Source organism: Osmerus eperlanus, chromosome 9, assembly GCF_963692335.1.
Source record: "Osmerus eperlanus chromosome 9, fOsmEpe2.1, whole genome shotgun sequence".
Classification (NCBI taxonomy): domain Eukaryota; kingdom Metazoa; phylum Chordata; class Actinopteri; order Osmeriformes; family Osmeridae; genus Osmerus; species Osmerus eperlanus.
Genome location: NC_085026.1, coordinates 18,774,863 through 18,789,325, shown reverse-complemented (window position 1 = coordinate 18,789,325; position 14,463 = coordinate 18,774,863). Strand labels below are relative to the sequence as shown.

Sequence of the window (14,463 nt, the reverse complement as noted above, 5' to 3'; positions counted from 1 at the left end):
TCACATGACACTAGTTCCATACATTTTTATTAGCCTTGCAAATAACTTTCCTCAGGACAATTGTGCAATGTGCATTGATGTAAATGCATGACCAGGTAATGAAGATTTTTTCAAGAATATAGCACACGATTAGTTGCTTTGGTTTTTGTTAAGAGCCGTTTCAAAACGGGACCCGCCCTCCAAGGGGGCAACCAGCAAATATCCCATTAATTTTCTCAGTAGGATATTGATTGTCAGCCATAATGTCTAAGCCATCCAAGGTAGACTGACCACGAGCTACGAGGTTGTGAAACGAAAGTTTCTGCTCCTATAAAAGCCACAAGTCCGTATGAAATAAACCTTGTTATTTGCGATCTTGTGTTGAAATACTACACTACCCACAATCCTAAGCAAAACAACACTGACTGATATATCTGATTGGTCGAACTCGTGGTTACCATGGCGACGTTTACCGCCCACGCGACCAAAGTTAAAATTTTTGTTTGAGCAGGAAAAGAAAGTAAACGTACATATATGCCAGTGGTGGTGAAAAACTAAAGATATCGGACAACAAAAGAAAAGCTTTATTCAGTCTACCAAAAGTGACCTCTTTCTTTGGTCCAGCATCTGTAGAGCTAACCCTTCCGGCGACAGCAGCGGCGCGCCCGGTAAACTGCATCGTTTATGATAAATTCGGTTCAGTGTCAGTCAGACTCTTTTTTTCTTTGCTTTTGTGAAATAATTCAAGTTGGCGGGATGTTTGAGCTGTTTTTTTAAGTTAGCCCAGAAAGCTGAAAATATACTGCGCTAATCAATTAAGCAGTGAAGTTGCCGTGCGTGAAAGAGCGAGGCTTATTCCAACGTAAAACGCTGTATAAATAATTGTATATCGTTTCAATCAAATAAGGTTGGATTATTCTATGTTGAGCTGCCCTGTTCATGAATCTGAAGGTGCACGTAAAAAAATACTATACCATTGATGCAAACCAACAGGAATCATTGCCTTTTCTGCTCTATTATGTTTATGTTTTATATTGGTATGGATCCCCATATTAGTTATTGAAACGGCCCCCCAGATTCTTAAGGCCGCCGCTGTTAAGAGCATCTCGGATGTGAGGACATTTGCTAACAAAAATCATATTTCCCACGATTGATATAACTGAGGCATTTGACTGTGTTTGTGTTTATATAAACATCTGGATGAGATGTAATATGTGAAGATTAGAGGAATGTTTCTTTAAATAATGACTCCCTCCCACATGCTCACGTCCGCGGCGCGCCCCCTACCTACTGCACAGCCACTCTCACATCAACAATGAGTATCTTCGTTTACCATTATGAACAATTCGGAACTATTTCATCAAAGACTCAGACATTCTGGATTGTGTGACTTCATATTGTATGTACAGCAGTACCATTTCAACTAAATTCATTGCCCAGTCTCCGGTAAGCTTACATTTTCTTTTAATGGGTGGCTCATCTTGGGTGTTTATCTGCTAGCTAGCTACGCTTTGCTAGGCCGCAGTCTTTTGTATTTTGTCGAGCATGCATTTTGCCATCTTGGCGGAAAGATTGGGGTCTCAAGCTCGTGGGCAGACGTTCAATTGCATGCATACTTTTAATGAAAACATGCGTAGTCCTTGGAAAATATATTTAGTCATCTGTCAATTCGCGATGATAGATGCAGCTAACTGTGAAGTCAGCTTCCGCAAAACCTGTTGATCCTAGAATTGCTAGCTAAAACAGGTCTTAAAGTGAGGTTTGTTATTGGTTAACTATATCAAACATACACTTATGTTGAATTACATAATGGTGTTGCCAATTATTCAAATTCAACGCACTCTTATGCTCAATAGAGAATAGTATAATATTTAGAAACTAATAACTGGTATTTAATAATTGACACAGCGGAAAGCAGAACATTGTGGTCAGATCTAACATCAGATTTTCCCTCCATGCATGTCATTAACACAGACTAGTCAGATAGTTTGCTATGGTGTGTCAGAAAACGAGATTTCTGCTTTGTATAGATCAAAACGACACCATTCATTACAATTTCATGTCGCTTAGATGTATTAACGATGTTGTCAGTTTGATCAGTGTTGCAACTGAGGGTGCACCCCCACCACTGTCCAAAAATATATTTGTTTGAACGTGACTTTAACTTCTCTGTTACAGGAGGAGTGTGTTTATTGTGAAATTCTCGCATAACGCGCTCTTATCATCTAGCGGTGGGCGTGTCAGGGATGGCAGGCGGCCGGAGAGGGGCGAACCGCTCTGCTTATTGCCGGTCTCCGCTGAGCAGCGAGCCTGGCTCTGTTGGCAACGGCAACCACTCCACCAGCTCCCCAGTCACCGGGGTGCGGTCCCGGACGCGGTGAGCCAGGCCGGGAGGAGGGAGGGCTGCTGTCAGACTGACCTGTTTAGTTAGTGAATCTCTAGGAATAGTCCTTGTTTACTCACTTTCTGGGGAGAATAAAGAGAGGAATATCAAGTATGGACATAGGCTGATAATTAATATATGTTTAAATATTTACCGTTGCCTTGAAAAACGTTAAGGCTCTTGTTCAACGTCTGCTTTTAAAACTGATAATTGTCTGACTGTGTGTGTGTGTGTGCCCCAGGAACGGCTCAGGTGCAGGTATCTCCAGCCCTCCGCTGGCTGCCCAGACGGTGGTTCCTCTGAAACACTGTAAGATCCCAGATCTCTCTCTGGAGCGCAGCGTGCTGTTCGAGCTGCACCTGTTCTTCTGCCACCTCATCGCCCTCTTCGTCCACTACGTCAACATCTACAAGACGGTGTGGTGGTACCCACCGTCACACCCCCCCTCACACACCTCTCTGGTGCGTCAACACGATCAGTGCTGGGCTGTGTGACCCTCTGTCCTGGCCCAGACGCTAGGGACTTCTGTCTGGGTTTGTTTTCTAGTGTCAGCAGCATTATCATGTCTGAGGGCTTGACTGAACTTGACTGTTTAAAGATCTAAGTATCTCTGTTTACACTTGGTTTTAAAATGTCCTGTTACATCCATGTCTGGAACCAACATTAACACTGCTGAAGAGATGTGGTCAGTTACATTAACACTACTGAAGAGATGTGGTCAGTTACATTAACACTACTGAAGATGTGGTTAGTTGTGTTTGACTGATCGGTCCAGGTGGTCATTTACACATGGATTTAGCACTGTGATCCGCTAGTCCAAGACTCAAAAACCTTAAAACCAAGTGTAAACAGGGTCAAGATTGGCCCTGTGTGGTTGAGGTTGGGGTCAACTGTGGCTGTTTGTTAGTGTTGCTTCTTGTGGACTATGTGACACAGGCAAAATCATTATGTGAATGGGAAGTCATCTTCTCAGTATACTGGTTTATATGGGAGGTAGTTAGCCTCATGCTTTTTCTCTTGTGCAGAACTTTCATCTTATTGATTATAACATGCTGGTGTTTACGATCATCGTGCTGGCTCGAAGGCTGATCGCAGCAATTGTGAAAGAGGTATGTGTCGGTCATGTGTAGATGTAATAGATGTTCGATATCTCCTTTACTGCTCTGAACAACAAACACAATGTTATTGGCCTAATCTCCCTCCTTTCCTCTCTTTCTCCCTCTCTGTCTGTTCCTGTCTGTTTCTCCCTCCAGGCCTCTCAGAGTGGGAAACTGTCCTTTCCTCACTCCATCTTCTTGGTAATGGCTCGGTTTGCTGTGCTCACCCTGACGGGCTGGAGTCTGTGTCGCTCCCTCATATACCTGTTCAGGACCTACTCTGTTCTTAGCCTGCTGTTCCTCTGCTACCCGTGAGTACAGCCCAGCACACCAGCCTATCACAGTACAGACCAGCACACCAGCCTATCACAGTACAGACCAGCACACCGGCCTATCACAGTACAGACCAGCACATTGGCCTATCACAGAGACCAGCACACTGGCCTATCACAATGCATATTTAAATAAATAAATACATGATTTAGTGTACATGAAGCTCAACAGCTGCACCCAAACCAGGACACTTGAGTGCTTCCTGTGGTTCTGAGGAATAACCCCTAGCCTCCCTCCTCAGCTTCCTGTGGTTCTGAGGAATAATCTCTAGCTTCCCTCCTCAGGTTCGGGATGTACATACCCTTCTTCCGTCTGAGCAGCGACCTGCGTCGGCCGGGCCCCTTCTCCTCCATCGCCAGCATTGGCTCCAAGGAGATGGGGGGCCTGGGGGCTGGGCGGGACTACCTGACGGTGCTGAAGGAGACCTGGAAGCAGCACACCAGCCAGCTGTATGGCGTGCAGGCCATGCCCACCCATGCCTGCTGCCTCTCGCCCGACCTCATCCGCAAGGAGGTGGAGTACCTGAAGATGGACTTCAACTGGAGGATGAAGGAGGTCCTGGTCAGCTCCATGCTCAGTGCGTACTATGTGGCCTTCGTCCCTGTGTGGTTCGTCAAGGTGAGTAGCTCGGACTGTTGGCATGATGAGTTGTATTGAAGTATCTTGAGGTGTGATGAGTTGATGTGTCGAGCATTATGTTTTGACTATCAATACTGATTGCATTTTTGAAGTAACTGACTAAAGAGGAGATTGTCTGAGCAGTCTGGTCCCAATGTAAACATTTGTGGTGATGTTAAACTGGGCTCTGTGCTTTCTGTCTTCCTGCAGAGTACCCAGTATGTGGACAAGCGCTGGTCATGTGAGCTCTTCATCCTGGTGTCTGTGAGCACCTCGGTCATCCTGATGAGACACCTGCTGCCCCCACGATACTGCGATCTCCTCCACAAGGCTGCTGCGCACCTGGGCTGCTGGCACAAGGTGGACCCCTCCGTCTGCTCAAACGTCCTGCAGCACATGTGAGTACCATGTGTGTACCATGCTACACACAGTGTGCAGCTACACACAGTGTGCAGCTCCACTGCTGCTCCGCTGTAGAACCACTCCTCCCACAGAGCTTTCTGTCATCCCCAGATGGAGCGAGGAGTACATGTGGCCACACGGCGTCCTGGTGAAGCACAGTAAGAACGTCTACAAGGCCATGGGCCACTACAACGTAGCCGTGCCCTCCGACGTGTCACACTATCGCTTCTACGTGAGTATGACCGTGTGATCACCAGCCTAGAGAGACCACTGTTCACCAGCCTAGAGAGACCACCACTGCTCACCAGCCTAGAGAGACCACCACTGTTTAGCAGCCTAGAGAGACCAGCTGTGGTCACCAGCCTAGAGAGACCAGCAGTGGAGACCAGCCTAGAGAGACCAGCAGTGGAGACCAGCCTAGAGAGACCAGCAGTGGAGACCAGCCTAGAGAGACCAGCAGTGGAGACCAGCCTAGAGAGACCAGCAGTGGAGACCAGCCTAGAGAGACCAGCAGTGGAGACCAGCCTAGAGAGACCAGCAGTGGAGACCAGCCTAGAGAGACCAGCAGTGGAGACCAGCCTAGAGAGACCAGCTGTGGTCACCAGCCTAGAGAGACCAGCAGTGGTCACCAACCTAGAGAGACCAGCTGTGGAGACCAGCCTATAGAGACCAGCTGTGGAGACCAGCCTAGAGAGACCAGCTGTGGTCACCAGCCTAGAGAGACCAGCAGTGGTCAACAGTCTAGAGAGACCAGCAGTGGTCAGCAGCCTAGAGAGACCAGCAGTGGTCGGCAGCCTAGAGAGACCAGCAGTGGTCAGCAGCCTAGAGAGACCAGCAGTGGTCGGCAGCCTAGAGAGACCAGCAGTGATCACCAGCCTAGCGAGACCAGCTGTGGTCAGGGTCAGCTGTGATAACTAGCTAACAGAGACCAGCAGAGCTCAGCTGTGATCAGAAACAGCTGTGATCAGAAACAGCTGTGATCAGAAACAGCTGTGATCAGAAACAGCTGTGATCAGAAACAGCAGTGGTCAGGGCTTCATTGCACATCAGCACACCTCTGGGAAGAGAGGTGGTCTGTGCTTTCTGCTGGTGAGAGACAACTAGAAGCAGATAAGTCTATCTGAGGAGATGATCAGCCAAATATGCTTTGCTGCTGGTTTGGCAATGATGAACTTAAGACAAGCACACATCTATTCTCTGCTTGTTGGCCATCTGTGTTATGGCCAATATAGACAGCCACTTGTTAAGTGATGGACTGAATGGATTCTTAAACTCTGTCTTTCTCCTAGTTTTTCTTCAACAAGCCGTTACGAATATTGAACATCCTCATCATCTTAGAGGGGGCGATGATTTTCTACCAGCTCTACTCGTTGATATGTTCAGAAAAGTGGCACCAGACCATATCCCTGGCTTTAATCCTCTTCAGCAATTACTACGCCTTCTTCAAGCTACTCAGAGACAGAATAGTCTTAGGCAAGGCCTACTCGTACTCAAACAGCTCTCCCGACCAGAAAATAAGTTAAAAGACATAAGTTATTGTTGGTCATTCATCATGGAACAAGAAAAACATGCATGAGAGCTTTGTATTTTTTCTACAACTGCATTTTGTGTCACTGTTGTTTTTTTTGTTCTGATCTGCCATAATAAAAAGAAACATATTTTTGTATTCCTTTAGAACGAATGCCCTTGCCTTCATTAGGAGGAGTGGTCCTGGTTTCTTATCATTAATATAATACTTTCTTGCCAACAAGTGACTGTTCTTCTGCACTCTGTGAACCTAAGAATTTCCACAAGTGAAGGTGACCAGTTTGCCAAAAGTTAAACACAAGATCTACTCCTATGCTAAAGCTACGACTAGTATTACTGAAGATGGGACATTGGACAACTTTATTGGTATGCCTAAGGCCTGCAATACATTGTAGTAACTTGTTCTGAATCGATTATATTGATTTTATAAAAGCACCTGTCGGGTCCATTTAAGTGGTTTCCAATTGTAGCCTACTGCTTTCGATGCTTAACCCATTAGAATGTAATGATGCGAGCTAGACACTTGTGCTACATCATGACGGAGATGGAGATGTGAGTGCTGGTTCCCCCTTGTTATCCTGGAACAGCTCGTCCTACTGGCCCTTTAAGACGAGGAGAACAGTTTATTTATCAGGACAACCAGAGACGAGCGCACAAACACCGCTCTTGGGAATTAATTCATTTTATTTTCTCGGAGGATATTGAGCATAAAACCATCAGATGGATGGTTTTTAGCAATTTATGCGATAAGAGTGGAGTTGTTCATGTAAATCTAAAGAAAAGAAAATCGACGCAGTGTTCGTTGCTCTGATTTTGGTGCGTATCCTACGTTTGGTAAGTGAAGAGCGTATTGTCTATCGATGAACGTAGTTGTTTATTTCACGGATTATTTCAAGTGCATCAACACGAAAAAACGAGTTACATATGAAAGTCTTATTTACATACAATTGACAAGTAGCCTACCAGAAGGCGCAGATTGCGGTAACATGGATGGTTTAATCTGTTAGCCTACAATTAAATTCGCTTTGTGGTTAGTGGCCATCTTTGGAGAGTGTCTGATTGGTTGAATCTTAGTGTGCATACTCTAATTATCACGTTTGCAATGTAAGAGTTACATGATTACCACATTTAGCCCAATGTAGCATGCAAAAGTAGGTTACACGGTTGGTGAGTACCTATATGGTGAGTAGGGTATTCTAGTAGAAAGGGAAACTGCGGAATCAGAATTCTGTTAAGATTACATTCAACCATCTGTGACGAAAAACAGTAGGCTAGTTGTAACGTGTAAAGTGGTTCACAGATAAACTCTGACCTCATAATGCGACTTAATGTAGTGCTAACAGTCTCGATCAGATGATCATGAAATTCAAACAAAAATTGTAGAGCTAGGTCATTAAAGTGTTGCTTATAAACGGCACAGATTCAATTGCAGCTTTTGTCAGACCGACAAGGAAAGAAAATCCATAAATCGCTTTGTGTCTACTGTTTCATACAGGAGTATTTACATAGGTGGAAACTGTCTAAAATTAATCAATTTGTGTATACATTTTATAGAGAAACATGAGAACCGGAGAATTAAGCTTGGTGAACTAACATCAAAGATGTTATAATGTTGGATGGAAGTGGAATCAGCTTCCAATGCTAATATCTCCTCTTTAGTTGTCACTTATAAACCCTCTCCAGAGTATACATCATTCATCATGGTTGCTTGTCCAAATCTCAGCATACTGTTGTTGAATAAATATTACACTTCACTCTGTAAGTAGTTGGATACAGCTTCATTATTTCACCTGCAATGCACCTAACCGTGAACATTTGGTTTTGTGAAGGAACAAGGAAGTTGCTGCCTTGGTATTTTCCAGACATCTGGAGAACAGGCTCCTCTCGTCTGGCAGAGAGCTGCACTCTTACAGCCTCATGGAGGACAAACGCAAGAAGAGGAGTCCCAAGGTGTCCCTCCCTCAGCCCCCTCCTCCCCCCGTCAACCCCCGCAAGCTCTCTATCCTCCCTGCCAGCAAGAGCGCCACCTTCTCTCTGGGTCTCCCCCAGCCCCCCTCTCCCAAACCCAGGGGCAAGTTCAAGAGGTCAGCAGGGGCAGCTGGGCAGTCCAGAGAGCCGCTTAGTGTGACTGTCGCTCCACCAAAGACTGGGAGGTCTGTTACCACTCATAGTATCACAATATCAGTTGTCTGTAAAGGCTTGAATCAGCATTTGTGTGGTTTCAGTTTTGTTGTGTGTGATGGTAAACATGCTGTTTTCTTTCTGCTGTGTCCAGACCTCACAGGGAGAAGGCCAGGGCACCGCAGCCTGCAGGCGCCAGCAAGGTGAACCAGTCGTCCCCCCTGCAGCACTCCTTCCTCACAGACGTGTCGGACGTGAGGGAGATGGAAGGAGGCCTCCTCAACCTACTCAACGACTTCCACTCCGGCAAACTGCAGGCTTTTGGTAAGTTGACCATGGAAGCCCTCCAGGGTGTACACTGTTACTGGGTGTAAACGTAGCTAGCTCTGGCTCTGGACCAGCCTCATGCCCAACTGGCATTTTGTGTCTTCATCTACAAATAACTCTCCATGGGTTCCAGCTTCTTTCTTTCTGACATGACCTCAAACCATCCTGACTCAGATGTTACAGTCTTCACAGTCTGCTTCCCCTAGCGTGGTATCTGGTTACGGGGGGGGGGGGGGGGGTGGACTCAGGATGATGAGGAGAGTGAAGCCTGGGCTGTGTTCCTCCAGGGAAGGTGTGCTCGTTCCAGCAGCTGGAACATGTGCGAGAGATGCAGGAGAAGCTGGCTCGGCTGCACTTCAGCCTGGACAGCCATGTGGAGGAGCTGTCGGAGGACCAGAGGAAGACTGCTGCCGATCACAACCTGGAGCACCTGCTGTGCAACGTGAGAATGCTCGCTCCCATCCAGACACAAGCACACACACACAAGCCTTGAGAAACACAATGTTGAGGTTGTCGATGTGTGGGAATGTGGACTCATAGCCTTTAACTTGTTTATGATTTGTCACAATTTGTGATAAATCACGGTTTGTAATCATTGTTGGCCTTCCTGTACACACATCCAAAGGGTCTTTTATTCACAGTGTTCGCAGCATAGCTGGAGCTATATCTAACCCCATGACAAGCAGGAAGATGACTATTATTAGCATCTGGCGTTTAGCATGCTGTGGTTGGTATGTGTGCTGGAAGGTGAATTTCTGTGGTATGTGTGAGGTTGGTGTAAAAACCCTTCAGCTCATTAAAGAGTACAATGCCGAAAATACTCTGTAACCATAGCAGAAGGGCCCTGAAATGATCATGTTTTAAAGCAGATGGGCTGTGGAATGACTTTCTTTGTGTAGATGAAGAACTGAAACAGTTGCCCTTTGTAGAGTACAGAGAAATACAACTTTATTGACCCGTATTGACCTGACTTCATCTGCATCATGTGACATGAATGTTTTCATATTTATTTTTACCTGAACCACAAATTTCCTTTGTGCAGAGATGGGAAGTATCAAAGTAAAAATACGTTGTTACTGTACTTAAGTAAATCTTTCTGGTATCAGTACTTTACTTAAAGTGGTTGTTGACTGCAAAACCAAGTTTACCTTGTCATAGTTGAATAACAACAGTTCGTGGGTAAAAAGGACCATTGAGTCCATTGACACCTCTTTCCTATGCAAATCTCACAATTTGAAACTGCTGCTGTAAAACGGGCGGTTTCCAAAAAGCCACCGAATTGACGTCACATCGGTAGCTCCACCTTATTTGGCTCTGGTCTGTACCTTTGTCACGCCCCAAAATGTACTTAAACATCCAACCTATGCTCATCACAACCGCAAGCTGTAAGTATGATTTTGTCGCTAACAGTTATTAGCAATGCTAACGTGTCCTGTATCTAGCATAGGTAGAATGTGTGATGATTTAGTTTATTGGCAATGGGGCTAACGTTATTTCATTTTCCTGACTGTTTCATTCGAATACATAATCAGTTTTGTCATGTAAATTTACAATTCACGATGCATGTTTGGCTATGTTGCGTCTTTGCTCTGCAGCTTTGCTTGTTGTAAACCAACCAGCTCATCTAAATATTCATGAGCATACCATAAAAGGGAGAAAACCTCTCGTTTCATTCTAGGGCTATTTCACAGGGTTGCATTAGGGCGCATAGTGGCCCAACCAATGTTACATACCCTAATCGGAGACCTTAAGAAATAGTGTGAAATACCCTATAAAATCAGTCAATGACCCCTTTAACTATACATTTTTATGACTACTTTTTACTTTGACTCCTTTTTTTTACACTAATATCTGTAGTTTCTACTTCTTACAAACAAACAAAAACGTTTATAAAAAACTTTCTAAAGGTTGAAAAAAGATGGTTGAAAAAATATTTTTGAAACAAAGTTGAAAAAAATTTGAGAACAAAGTTTTGACAAATATTAGTAAATGTAAAAAAATATTTTTTTCACTAATATTCTTCACAAAATAATTATTCTAAAATACTTTTTCAAACTTTTAGAAACTTTTTTTGTTTGTAAGAAGTAGAAAGTACAGATATTTGTGTAAAACATTTGAGGAGTGAAAGTAAAAAGTTGTCAAAAAAATAAATAGTGAAGTAGATTTATGTATAAAGTTGGGCTATCACGCCCAACAAACGTAAGCTAGTCTACGAAGCTACCATGCAGCAAGGCAGAAGGCAACAATAAAAAATATATAAGTTTAGTACGTTGAAAGAATATTACAGAAAAAGATTTTGAAAAAAACGTTTTTTAAGGTTGAAAAATATATTTTTTCAAAGATTCAAAAGCTTGATTTTTTTTTAAACAAAAGGTTAAAAAAAGTAACTTCTACTTGATTGAAAGATGTGTGTACTTTTGCCATCTCTTCCTATCTGCATCTATACTTTACATCTCATGTGCTGATTACATTCTTCCTCGTCTCCACAGCTAGAGGAACTCAGCACATCGATGTATCCTTTTCTGTCATCCCTGGGATTCCCATAATCTTCACCTGATTTCAATCTTCTGTCTTCAGTTCCTGGTTTATTCTCTTTGGCTTGATTCCTTAATGTGTGTGTCTAGACAAAAGCTACACTTGGCAGAGAACCAGGACCCTCCCAAGACATCTGAACCAGGACCCTCCCAAGACATCTGAACCAGGACCCTCCCAAGACATCTGAACCAGGACCCTCCCAAGACATCTGAACCAGGACCCTCCCAAGACATCTGAACCGGGACCCTCCCAAGACATCTGAACCGGGACCCTCCCAAGACATCTGAACCGGGACCCTCCCAAGACATCTGAACCAGGACCCTCCCAAGACATCTGAACCGGGACCCTCCCAAGACATCTGAACCGGGACCCTCCCAAGACATCTGAACCAGGACCCTCCCAAGACATCTGAACTGGGACATCCCCATCTGGTCCCTGACGAGGGGCATCATTGAGGAATGTGATCCCTCATCTCCACAGAGCATCAAGAGAAGTTACCACCACACTGACCAGCAGTTAGCAGCACAGTTGATTGGTCCAGTGGTTGAATGGTTGGTTTACATGGATCATTGAAGGAGGTGGAGCCACAGAGCACTTGATCTGAGAACTGGAGCCAGATGATAGCACACTCGTTAACAGCCAGTCATGTGACTGGTGCTGGAGTCCAAAAAGTCACATTGGTTGTATTTGACTTCATGCAGCGCCGGCGAGTGCTTCAAGTGCTGCATGAAGTCGAATACACCTATTTGCTGCTGCATCCTGTCATGTGACAGAACCACACTTGTGTCTGAATGGTCATAGTTTTACATGCTCTCTTGTTCTTTCTAATGTCAATAGTAAACATGCTGTCCCTCAGCAGTGATGTAGTCCCCCTTGGGTCAGTCAGTGACCCGACCGCTCGCTAGTAGCACAAAGTCAGCAACAAACTAACGAACGAACGCACACACAGAGATCATTCCCTGGTCACCCGCCCCCCAACCCAACCCTAACCCGGGGGACAATAACAACATTTTGGAATATTTCCCTGCGGCCCAATCAGATGAACATATTCTGCCTTAGAAACACATGAGATGTACTTTGTGTTCTTTCATAGCTACCAAGTCAGCTCAGGTCTATGGGGGTTGTCCTTAGCTACAAGGACTCTCTCTTATTTTGATATGTTTTGCTAAGCATAAACTATTATGGGAAACATCCTGGATATGGATATATATAACAGGGAGATACATCCTGCATATGGATATATATAACATCCTGGATATGGATCTATAACAGGGAGAAACAACAGGAAACAGATCATTGTATCCACCGCTGTAGCAAGAGGTGTGGCACTTCCACTGTGTTACATGGAAATAGTATATTTAGATGATACTGAATGTGTGAATTTCCTTTTATTTTATTAACTTTCAATAGGCTGTACAAACTGTGTTAACGTTTTGGCATCTAAAACTGGAGTGTTTTGCTTCTGCGTAGATTGTTAGTCGGAGATATCTTGGTTTCAGATAAAGTATGACAGCTGCAGCTCGTCGAGCTTCAGTGTTGTGGAAGCAGCCAGTGTGACATGTAGGTCACGGGTCCCTAACCCGACCAAGGTGATGTGTTCCAGTAAGACCTACCGTATGGTGTGTGACCCGACCAAGGTGATGTGTTCCAGTAAGACCTACCGTATGGTGTGTGTGGATGACACAGAGCCTGCAGGTCTGGTGTAGAGCAGTTAGCTGTGTCTCTGGCTGACTCCACTATTATCTTTTTAATGAGAAAATTAGTGGGTGGAATGATTTTAAGTGTACAGTTTAACAAGGCAGCTTTTGAAACTTTTTCTAATTACAGCATTGGAAACCAAGCTGTGGTTATTTCTCTTGTCCCAGAAGGGGAAATAAACCAGACCTTGAACAGGCTTCAGCATGTTGTTCATAAGAACAGAACCAAAGTAACGTTCTCTGGTTCATTATACAAATGCAAAAGAAACAGACTCTGAATGAGCCTCCATGGTACCTGCTGGACATGCCTACCTCCTTCTGCCCCGAGGCAGGGCACTGTGAGAGCTGTTACCCTCCTTCTTCCCCGAGGCAGGGCACTGTGAGAGCTGTTACCCTCCTTCTTCCCCGAGGCAGGGCACTGTGACAGCTGTTACCCTCCTCCTGCCCCGGGGCAGGGCACTGTGACAGCTGTTACCCTCTCGAGAAACCTGCTTTTATTTCAAACAGCCTTGTCCTTAGCTTTGCTGTTGTGAAGGGATAGTTCACTCATAGACAAAAGTGCTGCACGTGATCACCAGGATTGGTGTAAACAGTCACACCTGCGGAAGAACAAGAATACTAGAAAACAGGTGGTACGTTTTGGGTGAACTTCACCTTCAACCAACTGTGTATTTATATACTGTACCTTTTAATTAAAAGCAAATCCTGTACTGTAAATGTTTTTATGATGCCTTGTTATGTAGCACACTGCATCTCTGCAAGACACCCTGTGTACCAAATAGCATACCATCTCTTTGTACTTTTAGTAGGTACTGCAGCTGCCCTTGCTAAGTAGTACTGTTGCATGCAGTATGCATACAGGTGGGATGTACCATTTCATAACATTGTGCCTTGAACTTCATCCAATTAAAGATCCTGTAAAGTGGAATTTAAAAAAAATTAGTTTTAAGTTCATCACACCACAGAAGAATCCAAATTCGAATGGAAAAAAAACAGACAAGTATGTTAAATTAGGCTTTGAAATCGTGAGAAAATCAGCAGTCTTCTCTGCTTGAGACTGGGGGGGCGTGTCGCCTGAAGGAGCTTAATCTCTGCCCCCTCGAATTATTGAATTTAACAACAGCAGCAACATTAGCTAAATCAATTGCAGATATCAGAACAGACCTACCTGCAGTCTCTGAGTGTTTTATGTATTAATTACTTTGTCTTTGCATCATACCAGCTAAGTAACAGAATGCAACCGTCTGTGAGCTGACGTAGATAGGTCGCCGTGACGTAGATCGGTCGGGTTTTGGCTCCGCCTATACAAAACCTGAGCTGAAAACGGGAGAGAAACTGTTCAACGATTTAACTCCACATTTCAGTGCGACAAAGTTTTCGCGCTTTGCACATGCTTTCAGGAACTCATTTCACACATATATAATGTACTGAGGAGCAAATCATG

The 14,463-nt window shown here is 44.5% G+C and overlaps 2 protein-coding genes across 6 annotated transcripts; both read left to right on the top strand.

Annotated features, from left to right (window-relative positions):
* Positions 1–1,223: 1,223 nt before the first annotated feature.
* Positions 1,224–6,478, top strand: tmem39b (transmembrane protein 39B). Of its 3 annotated transcripts, none has more exons than XM_062470378.1 (9): positions 1,224–1,425; positions 2,158–2,356; positions 2,604–2,823; positions 3,388–3,471; positions 3,616–3,770; positions 4,077–4,410; positions 4,621–4,808; positions 4,924–5,056; positions 5,513–5,624. In XM_062470378.1, exons 2-9 carry the CDS (start codon positions 2,226–2,228, stop codon positions 5,528–5,530), a joined length of 1,263 nt encoding a protein of 420 aa, XP_062326362.1. In that variant the 5' UTR covers positions 1,224–1,425; positions 2,158–2,225; the 3' UTR covers positions 5,531–5,624. The 3 variants fall into 3 exon arrangements, with proteins under 3 accessions (XP_062326362.1, XP_062326364.1, XP_062326361.1); XM_062470380.1 differs by lacking the exon at positions 5,513–5,624 and adding an exon at positions 5,675–5,695 and having other exon boundaries at positions 1,225–1,425; XM_062470377.1 differs by lacking the exon at positions 5,513–5,624 and adding an exon at positions 6,102–6,478 and having other exon boundaries at positions 1,237–1,425; positions 4,924–5,044.
* Positions 6,479–6,940: 462 nt separating this feature from the next.
* ccdc28b (coiled-coil domain containing 28B) lies at positions 6,941–13,944 on the top strand. Of its 3 annotated transcripts, none has more exons than XM_062470382.1 (6): positions 6,941–7,173; positions 8,169–8,492; positions 8,615–8,784; positions 9,075–9,229; positions 11,277–11,299; positions 11,412–13,944. In XM_062470382.1, exons 2-6 carry the CDS (start codon positions 8,257–8,259, stop codon positions 11,482–11,484), a joined length of 657 nt encoding a protein of 218 aa, XP_062326366.1. In that variant the 5' UTR covers positions 6,941–7,173; positions 8,169–8,256; the 3' UTR covers positions 11,485–13,944. The 3 variants fall into 3 exon arrangements, with proteins under 3 accessions (XP_062326366.1, XP_062326367.1, XP_062326365.1); XM_062470383.1 differs by lacking the exon at positions 6,941–7,173 and adding an exon at positions 7,270–7,506; XM_062470381.1 differs by lacking the exon at positions 6,941–7,173 and adding an exon at positions 7,270–7,521.
* The last annotated feature ends 519 nt before the right edge of the window (positions 13,945–14,463 follow it).